Source organism: Momordica charantia, assembly GCF_013281855.1.
Source record: "Momordica charantia cultivar OHB3-1 chromosome 8 unlocalized genomic scaffold, Mcharantia_2.0 BLBB01000008.1, whole genome shotgun sequence".
Taxonomy (NCBI): Eukaryota; Viridiplantae; Streptophyta; class Magnoliopsida; order Cucurbitales; family Cucurbitaceae; genus Momordica; species Momordica charantia.
Window position 1 is genome coordinate 25,977,273 of NW_028275166.1, and position 16,495 is coordinate 25,993,767.

At 31.2% G+C, this 16,495-nt stretch overlaps 2 protein-coding genes across 8 annotated transcripts; both read right to left on the bottom strand.

Annotated features, from left to right (window-relative positions):
- Positions 1-3,714: 3,714 nt before the first annotated feature.
- On the bottom strand, positions 3,715-10,356 carry ATCOAE (dephospho-CoA kinase family). Of its 4 annotated transcripts, XM_022287655.2 has the most exons (5): positions 7,721-7,931; positions 7,565-7,628; positions 5,386-5,504; positions 4,980-5,125; positions 3,715-4,288 (listed from the first exon to the last, which is right to left on the bottom strand). In XM_022287655.2, exons 3-5 carry the CDS (start codon positions 5,491-5,493, stop codon positions 3,841-3,843), a joined length of 702 nt encoding a protein of 233 aa, XP_022143347.1. In that variant the 5' UTR covers positions 5,494-5,504; positions 7,565-7,628; positions 7,721-7,931; the 3' UTR covers positions 3,715-3,840. The 4 variants fall into 4 exon arrangements, with proteins under 4 accessions (XP_022143347.1, XP_087983861.1, XP_087983862.1 ...); XM_088127735.1 differs by lacking the exons at positions 7,565-7,628; positions 7,721-7,931 and adding an exon at positions 10,236-10,356; XM_088127736.1 differs by lacking the exon at positions 7,565-7,628 and having other exon boundaries at positions 7,721-7,932.
- On the bottom strand, positions 10,010-15,891 carry LOC111013241 (kinetochore protein). 4 transcript variants are annotated; one of them, XM_022287651.2, is made up of 10 exons: positions 15,657-15,891; positions 15,509-15,552; positions 14,606-14,645; positions 12,617-12,927; positions 11,622-11,744; positions 11,415-11,548; positions 11,198-11,295; positions 11,036-11,115; positions 10,429-10,559; positions 10,010-10,356 (listed from the first exon to the last, which is right to left on the bottom strand). In XM_022287651.2, the coding sequence occupies exons 1-10, from the start codon at positions 15,691-15,693 to the stop codon at positions 10,290-10,292; spliced, it is 1,065 nt and encodes a 354-aa protein (XP_022143343.1). In that variant the 5' UTR covers positions 15,694-15,891; the 3' UTR covers positions 10,010-10,289. The 4 variants fall into 4 exon arrangements, with proteins under 4 accessions (XP_022143343.1, XP_087983859.1, XP_087983858.1 ...); XM_088127733.1 differs by lacking the exon at positions 15,657-15,891 and adding an exon at positions 14,045-14,197 and having other exon boundaries at positions 10,429-10,556; positions 15,509-15,524; XM_088127732.1 differs by lacking the exons at positions 15,509-15,552; positions 15,657-15,891 and adding an exon at positions 14,045-14,197.
- Between the last annotated feature and the right edge of the window lie 604 nt (positions 15,892-16,495).

The window sequence follows — 16,495 nt, forward strand, 5'->3', positions numbered from 1 at the left end:
TCATATCACTAAATAACCTCTCTAAATTGACCATCTTTTCCTCCCAACTCGCAACTTCACATCGAGTGTGAATCTCTCCATTCACTAGTCATGTTAAGGATCAAGAAGGGATCTTACATAGGTTTATAATAAACATTGACTACTCCTCTCATTGCCAATTGATTTTGAGATAAAACCTCATAAACATTAATATATGGTATCAGAGCTCAAAAGCTCAAACGAGCATGCGGTCCTAAAAAAAGTCATGATCTTGAGAGGGCATGTTAAGGAATATAATAAACATGGGCTACTCCTCTCATTGTTAATTTGTTTTGAGATGGAACCCCTTAATATTAATAAGCCAGACTGTCGAGAAACTCACCAACTTCCAATCTCCACTAAGAATGTAATTTTTGGAAAATACTTTATTCCTTATCGGTAAGGGCCAATTTTGTTCTTACCACCTTTTAATGTTTGACAATCGAGAGAGAGAAAAATGGTTTGATCATTGAGTCTAAGTATTTTTCCCTTTTTTTTTCTTTGTTCCAAAAGTAACTAGTTCATTTTCTTTTTTCTTTTCTTTTCTTTTTTTTAAATTTGTTGCTTCTTTCTTCTTATTTAGTTTAATAAAATTTATTACTTTTCTTACTTTTTTTAGTATTTAAATAGAAATATCATTTTGTTGGAAACATTTTTTATAACAATTATTTTTATTAACCTTTCATCAAATAAATTAAATATAAGATTTTAAATAATTATCTTATAAAATATTTTGAAATTAAATATCAACGCATCATCATAGCATATTTGTAAATAATAATAATAATAATGTTTACGGAAATTTTTTAAAAAGAAAGTGAAAGTATTATAGCTCTTCGTAATCAATTCCAATATACTTCTACAAGAGTACCCTTAAAGAATTTTATATTTTAAACTATTGCTTTTGATCAAATCAGTATGACTTGTCAAAACGAGCATAATTTAGCGGTAATTGACATATATCTCAGGTTGTGAGTTCGATCCCCCACCCCCATATGTTGTTGTACTAAAAAAAATCAGCATAACTTAAATAATTCATTATTTTTTACTTAGCTTGTGCACCACTTGGACAGCACCATTGTAGCTCCTTGTCCACTTGCGAGTGACGATGCACCATGACGTCACACGTGAGCATTGAAGAGTGTTATGTCAGTGCTAGACTGCATTAACTCACTCTTCTTTTGTGTAAGTCATTTTTTATCCAGCTATTCGACTCAATTATTCGACCATTCCCTATTCACAACCTATTGAGTATGATTCGAACCACCTGGTTCAATCAATCCATCCAAATCACGTTTTAACATCGTTTATTTTTTCTCCAACAAATATGTATATCTACAACTTTTTTCTATCTTTTTTTTTCATTTTTATTTTACTATAACTTTTCTTTCTTTTTATTTAATTTTTTCTCTAACAAATATATCTTGATTTTTTCGTGGCTAAATTTTTTTCTCCCTATAATTTTTCTTTCTTTTTAATTTTTCTATCTTTTATCTCTTGCACTCAACTTTTTTCTCTCTAAAATTTTTTCTTTCTAGAATTTTTTTCTCTATTTTCAGGTCTTTAGGTTAGCTGATGATAAAACATACCCTCTGGGTCACTAATCTTGGGTCGGATCCCATTTTTAGAACAAGCACCTAGAATTTTTTTTCTCTATTTTCAGGTCTTTAGGTTAGCTGATGATAAAACATACCCTCTGGGTCACTAATCTTGGGTCGGATCCCATTTTTAGAACAAGCACCTAGAATTTTTTTCTCTATTTTCAGGTCTTTAGGTTAGCTGATGATAAAACATACCCTCTGGGTCACTAATCTTGGGTCGAATCCCATTTTTAGATTAAGTGCTTGTTTGAGCTTTTGAGTTCTGAATAACTCATTTCTATTATAAACTCTTATTAGGTTCTTTATTGGGATCCTTAACACTACTTTACATAGATTTTTTTTCTCTCTAGTATATCTACCTTTCTAACTTTTTTTAAAAACTAACAAAAATAGTTATCAAATATGTTTAATTTTCTGCTGTTCAAAAACAAAAAAGTTTAAACAATTATTAAACATATATAACTTTTGTTGTTTAAAAACGAAAAATTAAAAATTAAAAAAATATAGAAAATAGAAAAATCAAAAAACTTAAAAATAGAGTTATCAAACGTTACTTTAATGATTTATTATTATTTTTCTTTAATTAATAGTTGAATTAGCGAAAATTGAATAGTGGGTAAAAATCGAAAAACACTCGCCTAAAATTTAGCGTTCAATGAGTAGAAATTGAAAGTTTTAAGGAAATATCCCAATTAAGTAATGATTGAAATTTAAGTATGATAAATCATTATGAGTTATTAGTTTTTTTTTATATAAACGATTAAAAATTCTTGTAAAAAAACATAATTTGATATTAGTTTCTAGAAAATAAAATAGGATTGAATTATCCACTCAAAAAGACGACATCTGTTTGTTGGCACTGCGTTTATTTATTTATTTATTTTTTTTTTTTGAAATCTTAATGCAAATGCACGAGAGACGTCGATATACCATACATTTTCGTCGTTGCAGGTCGTCTCTCATCATACATTTGCACTACCTTTCACTAGTCCCATATGAATGACACCATCCAAGATTTAAAAAATATATATAATAGATTAGATGGGTGGGTAAAGAAGGCATAATTTTTTTTATTATATGTTTGTATAAAGAGGATAATATAATTATTTTAGTGTATATATGTGTGTGTATATATATATATATATTAAAAGAATGACACGGGACGGGAACGAGAAATGGGGATGGAGAACGGTATTCCCGTTTCATCCCCATTTAGGCGGTGGGGAAAATTTTTCCTCCATCCCCATCCTACGGAAAATTTAAACGGGAATTCTCCGCCTCATTTAGGCGGGTCAGAGACAGGTCCCATGGAAAAAATGAACATCATTGCCCTTTGCTTCATAATGACCACTATTATTTCATTTTTTTTGGTAGATTCTTTCAATTTCATATTAATTATACATGTATGTAAAAAATAAAGCCAATATTTTTCCCCTAAATTTTTTTTTATAATTTGATAATGCAGAAATATAATCCAATAAAAAAAATAATCATATAGTTTTCTTTTGAAAAAAAAATTAAAATTAAAATTGGAATTAATAGTTAAAATTAAATATTATATAAAAGTAACAAATTAATATAAATGAATGTGTTTTACAAAATAACATTTAAATTTAATATAAACTAAACTTATTGAAAAAAAAACAAACAAACAAACTATTAAGAGGGTATTTGATAATCATTTTTTGATTTTGGTTTTTGAAAGTTTGTTGGATAACTAATTCGATTTTATTTTTCCTGTTTTTTTCTTTAAATTATAAGTAAATTTCAAATATATATATATATATATATGTTTTAAAATTAAATAGATTTCTGTTTTTCAAAATCTCTTTTTTTCACCTTCATTCTCAACTTTTTTTTTTCTTTGACTTCTTTCTAACAAATTTTCATCTGTATAATATTTACTACTATTTCTCCCTCTAAAATTTCCTATTAGTTTTAGGAGCTTCAATCATACTGTCCTCTGTCAAAAGTAAGTTGAAATAAATTGTAACTCGAGTCAATGTGGGTCAACAAAAATTACTTTACATCCAAGTAGGAAACTATCACATGACAGCAAAGTATTGATACGGATAAAAGATTGCAATACCGTAGATATCTAACGTCCAATGACCAAGTGTTATTAATTTTTTCTGATCATTCTTTTTGGTTCTGTTCTTTACTAACATCCTTGTAAAGAAGACGACATTTCACAAAATAAAATAGGGATGGCTATAAATACCTAAACTGCACTGCTCAGAATTTTTCTGCAAGTGATAACGCCGATGATGACGATTGCCAGAGTAGACAATGCTCCCTGTCTAGAGAGCATGAACTCGGTCCACGTCAAGGGTTTCGTCACCTCACTTAACACCTCCTGAAACCGTTCGTGCAAGTCATCGAGAGATCCAGTGTTGTCAATCACAAAGTCTGCCTTATCCCTTTTAAGATCCAATGACATTTGAGCATTTATCCTGTTCCGAGCATCGTCATCGCTCTGTCCATCTCTTGCAACGAGTCGTCGAAGCTGTGTTTCGGGATCCACCCACACAACGATTGTGGGCTTTGTCCATCTATCCATCTTGGCTTCGAATAACAAAGGGACGTCAAGTACAATAACCTTGTGACCTTTCATCCATAGCTGTACAATCTTCCAGAAGATTCCAGAGGATATGTAAGGAGCCAATAATCTACAAGAACATCATTGGTTCAAATTATTAGCAACTCAATAATCAATCATTGTTGAGTATTCTTCGAGTTAAATACTGAAAGTTCAAAATCAAAACACTTCCATATGCCAAACCAAACCTGTACATATTAATCCTTTGGTCAAATGAAGATATTAGGGCCCTCCTTTGGCTCCTATGAAAATAAATATTAACTCTAGAATTTTCAGTCAAGTCAAAATTTGTAAAAATTTGTTACCATGTCGTGTACAGCTTCAAATTTAAGTGCTATTCTTTGACATATTCCTACATTCTCATCAATTTAGATGGAATCCTTGTCCCTATGACCTCTAGCCTCTAGGTTGTCTTTTGATTGATGGTTAATACACAGTTCCCTGTTTCTACCACAAGAGCTTCCTTTGAATAAAAAACTAGAACCCAAAAGATCATAAAAAACTGATGAACTAGACTTTCAAAGCAAAAGATCATCTCCAAAACATATGATTCAAGTTCTTTGATGCTTGTTTGGAAAGGACACGCCAGCCTAGTACCAAAGAGGAGAACCATTGGATCCAGTGGTGGTACTTCTCCTTAAATAAATAAATAAAACTCATAATTTAAAAAAATCTACGATCAACGTGCTATGTAAACAAGCAAGAGAGAATAGCAAATGAAGCAGGCTAAAGGATCAGAAATTTAAAGCTTGTTTTCTTACTGATTTAGAAGTTTCCGCTTTGCAGGATCAGAGAAAACAATTTGACCTAGTTTTCGCCTATCAATTTCACCATTAACTTGTAGAATGTCCTCTCCAAAAGCTGAAACAACTTTTTTCCAGCCGCCAGTTCCTTTCTCTACCACATCCTGAAGATGTTTAAAAAATGAAAAGCAGGTTATAGGATCCATACAATGTGAAGGCACATTAGTAGAACTATTCTCATTTGTTCAAACTATTGTGGTTTCATTCATTTCAAATTTAAGTCATGATTTATAATATTGACTAACATACTATCCCTCTAAAATAATGGCAAAATAATCCAGAATCCCTTTTATTTTCATTGTATATTATACATCGGAAGGATGGCCGAGATGCTTTTATGTCTTTAAAAAAAGGACAAACATACACGAGCAATGAGGTCAGCATCAACTATAGGAATGCCATGGGCCTTGAAGAGGTTGGACACAGTGCTCTTCCCCGACGAAATCCCACCAGTCAAACCTACCATTCTCATTCTTCCTTTATCTGCAAATTAAAGACTGTTTAGTTATTTATATAACTCAACATAATTATTTTATATGGTGTTTGGGAAAAAACTCTCATTCACTGCCTTATCAGAGGTAAAAAGCTTCTTTTCTTCAAATACTGGCCTCAAGAATTATCAAAAATTACTGCTTTTAAAAGAAAAGATGGAAATTAGACTCAGCCATTGATTATAAACAATGTTCTCTCACCAAGAGCGAGATATGATTTTTTTTAATAAGAAATCAAACTTTCATTGAGAGAAATGAAAAGATATACTCATACAAAAACATCCTGACCAAAGAACACCCCTTAGAGAAAGGGGCTCCAGAGCGAGGTATGATTTTGCTACTCCGCACATAATCTACCAACTTTTGCCAAATCGATTACCAACTTTTTTGTGCATAGATGGTGTGGTAGCCAGTCTTGAAAGTTTCACAGTGAAGGTCACTGGCATAGAGTTCGTAAATTTTAGAAAGTGCTCTCGCAAATTCTTAGAATGAGAGATTTTTTTTGGTTCAATTTTGCGGAAGACTCCTCCAAAAGGGCCAAAGATAATGGTTTGTTTGAGAAAACAAAGTGGGAGTTAAGACATTAGTACAATGAACATAATATCATGGCAAAGATAATATTTCTATTGTGTCAAAATTAGTTTTTGCTACCTATCTCTTTTTATTTAAAAAGTTATTAGTAGATTTTTTCTTCATCAAAAAGTTATTTCATTGTTTTGTAGCTTGAAAATATGGTTAAAGAGTATAAAGAAAAACAAATACACCTTATGAATCATTAACATCGAACTAGACTCTTACAAAAAAATCATGAAAACTAGACTGATTCAAATGGTAAGCGAATCCTTTAGACTTTGATCTCATACAAAATTGTTGCTAATTTTCCCTCTTTGGCTTTTCAACCAATTCCTTGCAATATTGAATCAAATTCTCAAGTGGGAAAAGAGCATTGCTGATATAACTTCCTGCACATACTCTAATGAATAAACCATCATTTTTTTTTTATATCCGTGAGTGTCTGGACCAACTTACGCACACCTCGACTAATCTCATGGAGCAACCGCCTGACCCTACAACATTTGGTGTAGGGAAACACAAAGAAATTACTAATTCTTAAGGTAGGTGGCCATCAATGGGGTTTAAACTCATTTCCTCTTAATTAACTCTAACCCCTTTGAACCAATGAGCCACCTATGATGGTTATGAATAAACCATCATTAAAAAGCGCTTTATTCTATGATGGAGATTAAAATCAGAGAACGTATCATGCCCAGGATTGTAATGGAAGAGAACTTTTTCACAGAACATAGGGATGGCTATGATAACCCAACCTCACTGCTGAGAATTTGTTTGCAAGTAATGTAATGCCAATAATGACAATAACCAGACTTCACAGCCCAAGTCAAAGGTTTTGCCAACTCATATGACACCTCCAGAAACTGTCACAACATAGTTGCAATATAGATCTGCTGCTAACCAACGAGTTGATCGTACTCTTCTTTGAACCATACGAGCATGTCCCCACCCCCACCACACTAACGATTCTTTACCCTAACTTAACTAGTTCTAGCTCCCGGTCTTCCCTTTCTATTCCTCGGTAAGCAGACCGAGGAACTAATTGTGATATTTTGGAGATATTATTGAGGGACTAAAACAATGTGGCTAGCAATTTTGAACAATTAGATGTAAAACTGTAGTTAGACCCTACGTCTAATAATCAGGAAGGGAGCAAATAAGATTTTTGATGGAGAAGTTTATAAGAAATGGAAACTTGTTTCTCAGACCACCTTAGCTTTTCCTCTGTAAATTATTTTAAGATTAAATTCGTATACTTCACTTATTAACATCAAAGAATTCCATACTCAAAACAAGAATGCATACATACGAACTACTTAAAATCAAACAAAGGTTAGCACAACTCGAGTAAGCAAACTCAGCAACACAAAATAAAGAGAGTAATTAAATGAAACAACAGTAGCCAAAATAGAAATCTAACAAAAGACATCAAATGAAATCGGAAACAAATTGGAAAAAGAAAGCGTGTAGAATTGTTACCCCTTCGCCAGATCTGCCACAAACCAAATTATGGAGGGATTGCGTTCTTATTTTGTGTTCTTGGCTAGTGGGTATGAGAAGGAGGGAGAATTTCAGTGTGCCGGCGATTGAAATTTCTGGTAGCGTAAACAAGAGGGAAAGAGAATGGATTCTTACGCTCTCTTCAGGTGGCTGCTGATCGCGATTGAGAGACAAAAATCCCAGAGAGGGTAATTGATTTGCTCCGAAATTTTGGTGAGGGTCGTTGTGTGGCTGAAGAACAAATTAGTTTTTTTCCTTTTTTTTTTCTTCGACGGAGCGCCGGCGCCGATTGGATTGCCGAGTTTTTTTTTTTTCTTTGGTTTAAATTAGGAGTTTAGTATATGTGTCTAGTGAATTTTAAAAATGGAATTTAACAGTTTTCAACTATCAATTTGTGTAATCAAAACCGAGCAGCGATCATAATTTAAGTTACTAAAAAAAAAAAAAAAGAACTATCAATTTGTATATCTATTTATACTTTAAAGTGGATACAATAAACTTTTAATTCTATATATTTTCTTTTCTTTTTTTATATTTCTTAACGTTTAGACCAATTTTGTGCACGTGTCTCGTAAATATTTTGAATTTTGAATTTTATATTTAATAAATCTGTTAAGTTATGAAAAAAAAAAAGTAAATTAATCAATATTTTAAAAAATTCACAAACTTTATTAGGTATAAAATTGAAAGTTTAGACTTCAATTTTATGTTCTCTATTAACTATAAAATTAATAAAAATGTCAAAATATGTCACTGACCAGTTCACTATTAGATATAAAATTGAAAATTAGAAAACTGTTTAGTAACTTGTTTAAGTTTAGAAACTTATTGAACACAAAATTGCAGTTTTGAGACTAAATTTATAATTTAACCTTTTTTTAGTGTTCAACAATTGTAAGGGTGGAAAATTGAAGCATCGACTTTTAAAATGGTAACAAGTGTTTTATGTACAAAGCTATCAAATCGAACCATTCATTTTTTTCTTTTCTTTTCTTTTTCAGCTCAATCAAAATAAGGATTCGTTATGAGGTAAATTATGTCTTAGCATTTTTTTTATGTAAATGTCTTTGCTAGTTAAACTATACTCAATTGAGTGATCTTTTAATGTTGAATATGGCAGGTCTTGAACTTTGAAAACTATCAAGTAGGTCTCTGAAATTTTAATTGTGTATCTAATAGGTCTAAAATTATTAGATCATTTTCTAAATTCAAAAAACTATTAAACACGCAACTTTTCGATTTTGTGATAATAAATTCTTGACTTTTTTGAACAATTGTCGAGTTTGTCAAAAACTTATTAAACACAAAATTGAAAGTTTGGAGATTTATTGGACATTTTTTCAAGTTCAAGAGTTTATTAAATACTTTTTGAAATTTAAAAATTTATTGGACACAACTTTCAAAGTTTTTAGACTAAACTTCTATCAACTAACTTAATTCAGCCGGTTAAAACACCTAATTTCCACCAAAAAATCATGAGTTTGAATCTCCACCCTCACATATCGTATTTGAAAAATAAACTATTTTTAAATAAGTTAAAATATTATTTTGATCCTTGTAATTTCAACCAGGATTTATTTTAATCTCTATACTTTCAAGATGTCCATTTTAATTCTCATTCTTTTTCATTTTAGTTTCTATACTTTCAAAATATTCGTTTTGGTCACTGTACTTTTAAAAAGTGATCATTAGTCTCTTAATTTTATTTATAATTTCATTCATTCTATCACAATTTCAATATAATACTACATTCAATAATTTTTATAATTAACAATAAATAAGAAATAATTATGCTAGTAATTCTTATATACCTTATTCATATTCTAATTCCAAACAATTTTAGTAAACAACACTAAAACAACACCAAAAGTTTAGTAAACAACGTCAAATTAACATTTCATTTCATTTTCCAAGTGATTTTCATTCTAATTGTCTCAATTTCCAACTCTTTGGAAGTGAATGGGGCTTAAATTTTATCTCACTACCAAATCTAAAATTTAAAATAACCATACCTACTCTATTTGAGTCGGCTTGGTTTGGTTTGGTTTATTGAACTAATTCAATTTTTGCACCCCAAAAATGTCCACGAAATAGAGCATCATCACTATGAAACCCATGAAAAGAGAAAGTAACAATTTAGCTCCCATAGTTGTAAATTTATAACAATTTAGTAGCTAAATTTTAATATTTTACAGTTTAATCTTTATAATTTAAATTTGTAACGATTTAATTCTTATCGTGAAAAATGTTACTAAAATTTAATATTGTTTCTTATATATATAGATTGATAAAATGAACCAGAACCAAATGTGTTAATAAACTACAAAGATTAAATGGCACATAATAAAAATCCACACTTAATTTTGATAAGATATTTTACGAAAGATACTAAATTGTTACAAATTTTAAATTATAAAGGCTAAATTGTTACAAATTTTAAATTATATGGACTAAATTGTTTCATACTAAGTTTCGAGACTAAATTGTTATAAATTTGAAAATAAAATGATAAAACCGTTGCAAATTAAAGTTCAAAGACCTAAATTAATTTAGGTCAATGAAAATAGAACAAAAAATGTTTTTTAACATTTTAATACCAGAACTAAAGAATGTGGGCTTATAGGTATAAACAAAATGAGAAATATCTTACATTGGTTTTAGACTAATCAGGCCAATCTGCAACATTCTTTCTTCCAAGGAGATATCAAGTGAGTTGGGAAAAATATGTTGACAAGATGATGTTGGGAGCGTGGTCCACTGGAACTTCCTTCCTGCCAACGAATTACGAGTCGTTTTAGCAACGAAAGGAGATTACATTTCTTGCAATGGAATCGAAATAATACCATGGGGGATTGATACGAATTAAGCTCCCAACTTCAAGTTCAACATTTCTGCAAACTCTTGGACTGAAAATAATTGTCCTTTTTTCACCTTCAGTTGCAATGCCTTCGTCGCCATTGTGCAATGTAGACTGCTGTGAAATCAAATGATAGGAAGACTCATTTCATCAATGCTGTTGGAGCAAGAAATTCAATCAAGAAACTTTTTGAAGTAGCAATTATAAACTCCTCACCAAAATCCAGAACTAAAAGAAAGGGGAACAAATCCATGAAAATAAAGTACAGAGGCTCTAATGTTAAGTACCCGACGATTTTTATTTCCTAGTTTCCGTGCTAACAAGATTTATCAGAAAAATAAAAAGAAAATAAAATGTCTAATCCACATATCTAACCTACCGCAAAGGGTTGATGAAGGAGATCAATGGACAAGGTTATGACAAGATAATGACAGAAGGGGTACGCCATCCTAATTTCAATTCTAATTGACTTGGATTCATATTTGAATACAAAATTTTATTCGTCTTCAGTTGAAATATCAAATGAAATTCCTAATCCATGAGAAAGATGTTAACAATTTTCATGTTAGACTTGTCTAAAATACAGAAATTACCTCCATGTCTATAAAGAGGCAAGAACATACTGTTAACTTTGCATCCAAGTATCTCGACAGGATTTTTACATCAATGCAGCCTGTTACAATTAAGGAGATGCTAAAGAACTAGATAAGGAATTGATGGAAGGATTTTAAAGTACTGATTTGATGATTTTTTACCATTTGGAACTGTGCTGCAATGTAACCCATTCAAAAAATTCACCTCTCTTTCTTTTTCGCTCTGCATGACTCGCTGCAACTTTCCAAATAAGCCAATTCTGTATACAATTGACAGAATGCAGCTATAAGGTTAAGTGGACTGAAATTACGCAATTGAATTCAATTTTGACAAAGACAGCACAAAATTATTTGGGACAATTCTAGTCCTAGTTTTTACCCTAATGGATTTGGCACCAAGCCAAGAGTCCTTTCAGCATCCATGCAAGCAGCAACTAAAGCCTCCTCAAATCTATCTGTAATTGATTGCTCCTTCGTACAGGGCGCAGCAAGCTTCAACTTCTGATCATTGACCTGCACAAGCATATCAGGAAAATAATTTCCTTACCAAGCAACAGAAACCTTCTTCACCACCTTAAAAACATACCTCACCACTTGATCCGGTATCCACCGAAGTATGGGAGTCTTCACTGTCAGAACTTCTATCTCCAAGTGCAACAAGAGCTCCCTTCTCAACAATCGGGTGCATTCTCCCTCCAACTTGGCTACACTACAGCAAATGGGATCAAATTGAGAGTTACCATTGTATACAAGAAACTGTACAACAAAAAATGCTAATGAAAGTATAATACTTGCAATTAATTATTAATCTATTTTCTATTCGACATGTTTCTCTTTCTCTGTTAACAAGTTGGACTGGTTAAGGATAAGTCTTTTAGACCCTCTCACAACTAACAATTCCATCTAATGACAATATGAAAATTATGAAGGTGTTCAGCATCGTATACCTTTCCCTCTTTACGTTTTCAAAGACAAAATATAGTTGTGTTCAAGTTGTCCTGCGATGATGAATTTATCCTAGATCCTCCTCAAGATAAAGGTCATTTGTTACGACAAGCTAATTTCTTTGATATTTGTGGAATATTTGGTAGGAAAGAAATAGGAGAATCTTTTTCAACTAACAGAAGTTTGCGGCAGGATATTTGAAGTTTGATTAACATTAATCAAAAAGTGACCTGCTTTCAGATTCTATAAGCCATCAATATGAAATCAACCCAATTCCTATGCATCAAAACCAAGACATTCAAAAAGTTGATCGAGAAATGTAACTAAAAACAATCAAGAAAATCGACCTAGCAATGGATCAAATTTTTTGGTCATCACATTAGGAATGCAGTTAGGGAAAATGTTAGGAATATCATTAGGACATTAGAGGCATATTAGTCAATGAGGAGTTTGTTAGATGAGTGGTTACAAATAAAGTGCATTGTAATGGTTAGTAGGAGCCTAGGAGGCATATTTTCTACTAAAATATTCATTTCAGTAGTTATTCTTTTAAAGTTTGGATTCTTCATATCTATCTTTACTAAGTTTTACTAATAGGTATTGAGAAGCTTCAGAAAGTTAAAGATGAAAACAAACCAATTTGGGACGTCCACCCAGCAGGCCATTCTTATCTTCAAGGCCATCTAAAAGTTCAGCAATCGAACTCTCAGTGTTTCCAAAGTTCTCTGCAGGTCCAACGTCAATATGCTCTTCAAATTCTTCCAAAAAATCTTCAAGACACTCTGCAGCTGGATGGTTCTCAGTTCTAGATAGAATGGCATCTAAGTTGTCAGATAAATTATGAACCTTGGATGGTACACAGAGTCTATCATCATGAATAACAGTGCATGATAGTTCTTTCCTTTGTGAATGGAACGTAAATTTAGGCTTGGCTTTGCCTCTGATTCCTGCAGCATATTAGATAATCAATACCAACAGGAGATCACAAATTATAAGTAAATAGTAACTTGAAAAGAAAATTATCCGCCCATGGAGGATTATCATCATAAATGCTATTTTTAATTGATTGGTTCATATAACCAATATGGCTAATCTGACCGGCTAAAAAATATGATCAATCAAGTATTTAACCATAAAACAAGGTAACTGGCTTGGACCATTTAGGTGGAGTACTGACAAAATGAAAATGAAATGTACAGAAACATTATCTAAACAGATTAGTTTTAATAAGAAACGACCTCCATTAATGAATAGAAAATACAAAAAAGAGAGGGAAGCTATGACATCCTCCTAGCTCAAGCACTTATTGATTACAATAACATTTTTCATAGTTATGGAATAAAATGATATTTATTGCTTTTGAGGCTTACACCTCGAGGCAGCTCAAATATTTAGCCATGAGTCTTATGCCTTCTTTGATGCACCTACATGAGAGTGCACCCAATCTCAGAGTCTTTATGACTTGTGAAATGGATAGAATACTAACGTCCTTTTTTTAAGTTTACTACTTATTCGTCCAAAATATAAAAGTACAATACATTGTTAGTTGTGGTAGTTCAACTCATTACTACTTTTACATTCACGGTATAAAGAAACATTGAAGAAAAAAATTACTCATTATTAATTAAGTGGACTCTAATAATGATACTAATAATGATGTTGAGAATAACTTCTATAACATTAATTTTAAAAATTGATAATTATAGACATGAGATTTTAAATTATTTTTTAAAAAAGAACATTTATATAAAGTATAACCATCATGTTAAGTAATACTTTTGTCTACTTTTTGTTATGATTTTTATTTTATTTTATTTAAGCTCAGGTTAATGCCTCATACCACTTCAGAGAGAGAACTTATCTCTCGCCCTTCAACGAAAAGAAAAACTTCAAAGCGGTTTTAGTCTTTTAAAATATTGATTTGTACAAAATATAAATAAGTCATGGAGACACTCCCATAATAATTCTTCCTACTTCAAGCATCAAAGATGAAGCAAAAACAAGCGCAGGATGGATACAGGAAATAGTTCCCACTACTAACTATGAATGAGGCAGTACTTTTACCTGAGCTGCATGCTTCAGAGTAAGTTACATGGGATGAAGAAGGGGAATCATTATTATTCAAAACCTTAACTGCCCTGGCGTCTTTGTTTAGGGGAAACCATGAGCATACACCATTATGCATTTTACTTCCACCGCTCACTATCTTCATTTAACCTTTTAGCACGAGAGATAGGGGAGAACTTGAAAGGACAATGTTTGCCTTCCCAAAGGAATCATAACCAGTATGATTTAAATTTTAAACTTAAAAAGAATTTTAACTTGTGATATAGAGTATATATATAAAGATGTTAGAAGGCACAAAATACGGGACCGCTCTCAGAGCAATTAACCACTCCCTACAGAAAAAGTCTTATAATTGAATATTATAGTAAGGAAATTATGATCGGAATATGAACGAAGCAATGGCCAAAGTGACTGATTGTTATCAGTACAGGACTTTTAGAAACCACCTCCCAGTAAACAAAAGGAAGTAAGGATGAAGAAGTAATAGGAAACCATTTTCACGTTGAAATTGATAATATATTGCCTCATAACAGGATACATAGAAGAAAAAAAAATCACCTTTGAGCCTTTCCAATCTTAAATTGAGCAGAAGTTCTTCCTGGCAAGGTTTCAAGAATCAAGATATTAGAGTCAGTTTAGGTAAACTTGTGATAAGGACAAAATCGTACAAAAGATGATTCAACCTTAATATGAAAATCACCACCTAAGAATGGACAAAATCAAGTATTAAAAACATAGCTTTTTTTATACTTTCAACTTTTCATTGATACTCGAAAAAAAGTTACATAAAAACTCCCTATAGGTGGAAACTAAAAGCCCACAGAGCAGTAAGAACAGCATCCAAAGCTTAAACATAATCTAAAAAATAATTACAAGATAGCTCCCGACAAGAATTAATCTCATAAAATGAAAAAGTTGTGAAAAAATCTTTAGAAAGAGAACTCCAAATACTTTCTTAGTTTTAAAATAAAGGAGAAAACATATTTTTCTTTCTTGGTCAAGAAAATCTAAGAAAGCTAAGAGGTTAACAGAATAGTATCAAATATCCCGACCTACAGAAAAAGATAAATAAAAATAGGAGAGAGAAAGCAGAAATTTGGAAGAAAAAAAATCGCTCATTTTTTATTTTAAACGGCAGAAACTGTTTGTAATCCACAATAGCCACACGTATTTTGCTGAAAGTCAATTTCGTGACCTAATATTTCATTCAACCCAAAATTAAGGAGAATAAGTTCAAATTTTACACAAAACATGCAAGTACAGTCATTGATATAAAAAGGAAAACAAAAAATTTACCAAAATGTTTCTAGTTGTAAAAATACAAAGATCACAAACCCTAGTTATCGAAACTGAAGACACAACGTTGAGTAAAAAAATTAAAAAATCAAAATAAAAGCTATAAACCAGAACAAGATTAAGGGCAAACAAAGGTGATTAGATTAGTGAGAACGAGATGCAAACCTTTCCCTCCGTTGCTCCTTCATTTGAAACATAATCTTCGTCCTCTGTCCCGATCAGGAAATAAAACAAAGCCAATCCATTAATCGTCACAGCAATTGGAGGAAAAAGAAAAGAAGAACAAATCTAACAAAAGAGGTAAAGGAACTACCGGAGATATCGCAATCAGAGTCTCCATTTGCCTGCATTTCTCTTCCAAAACAACCGAAAGAATGAACAAACAAGAAATTTTAACAATGAAGGAGATAGAAAGGCAGTGGATTGGAACTTATCGGAGTGTTTCAGACGATGATTTTCCCGGGAAAGGGTTTTCTTGCTAAAACAGGTTGCCGCGTCTTTATTTTTAGAACAGTTTACAAAATTTTGGAAATTTTATGAGTGAGTTTGGTCGGTGGTATACCGAAACAAAAAACAATGAATTCATGGCCAGTTAAGTATCGTTTCCGTTACTTTTTAATATTTATTAAGAAATTTAAGTATTTTATAGTTAAATATAATCATTATTTCTCTTTTCTATAAATATTTATAGAAATTTTAGAAACAAAGACAGTCTTGTTTGTTGTTTTTATTTTCAATTTGTTACCATACATAAATATAAAATTATTTTATTATTCTTGAATTCATGCATGTTAGAGTTATACAATTCTATTTTTTTTATTAAAAATTAATAAATATAAACAATAAACGAGAACGTTACCAAATAAGGACTTAATGAAAAATCTTATTTCATATTTTTGGGATGTAATTTAAAATTAAATCTCAATTTAAAAAACGGTTAAAAATGTCTAGTAATATATTTAAGAATCAACGGTTGTTATCAACTTAAAATTGTATCACAATTTATTAACATATATAAAAATTTTGTGGATTTTTTATTTTACTATATTATATTTTACATTTTCAATTTAAGAAAATAGGATGAGTTTATAGCATAGAAATAGTATATTTATCAAAGTTTGACCTTTTTTTAATATAATTGTGTATTTTAAA

Excerpts from the sequence above, each read along its gene's own strand:
- ATCOAE (XM_088127735.1), bottom strand. The coding sequence starts at position 5,493 with ATGAGAATGGTAGGTTTGACTGGTGGGATTTCGTCGGGGAAGAGCACT. Across the intron at positions 5,126-5,385 it reads ATGCTGACCTCATTGCTCGT|GATGTGGTAGAGAAAGGAAC; the intron begins GTATGTTTGTCC and ends AAACATCTTCAG. Across the intron at positions 4,289-4,979 it reads AAGCGGAAACTTCTAAATCA|ATTATTGGCTCCTTACATAT; the intron begins GTAAGAAAACAA and ends ATGTTCTTGTAG.
- LOC111013241 (XM_088127732.1), bottom strand. The coding sequence starts at position 14,192 with ATGAAGATAGTGAGCGGTGGAAGTAAAATGCATAATGGTGTATGCTCA. Across the intron at positions 11,549-11,621 it reads ATACCGGATCAAGTGGTGAG|GTCAATGATCAGAAGTTGAA; the intron begins GTATGTTTTTAA and ends ATGCTTGTGCAG. Across the intron at positions 10,560-11,035 it reads GCCTCTTTATAGACATGGAG|CAGTCTACATTGCACAATGG; the intron begins GTAATTTCTGTA and ends TTGATTTCACAG.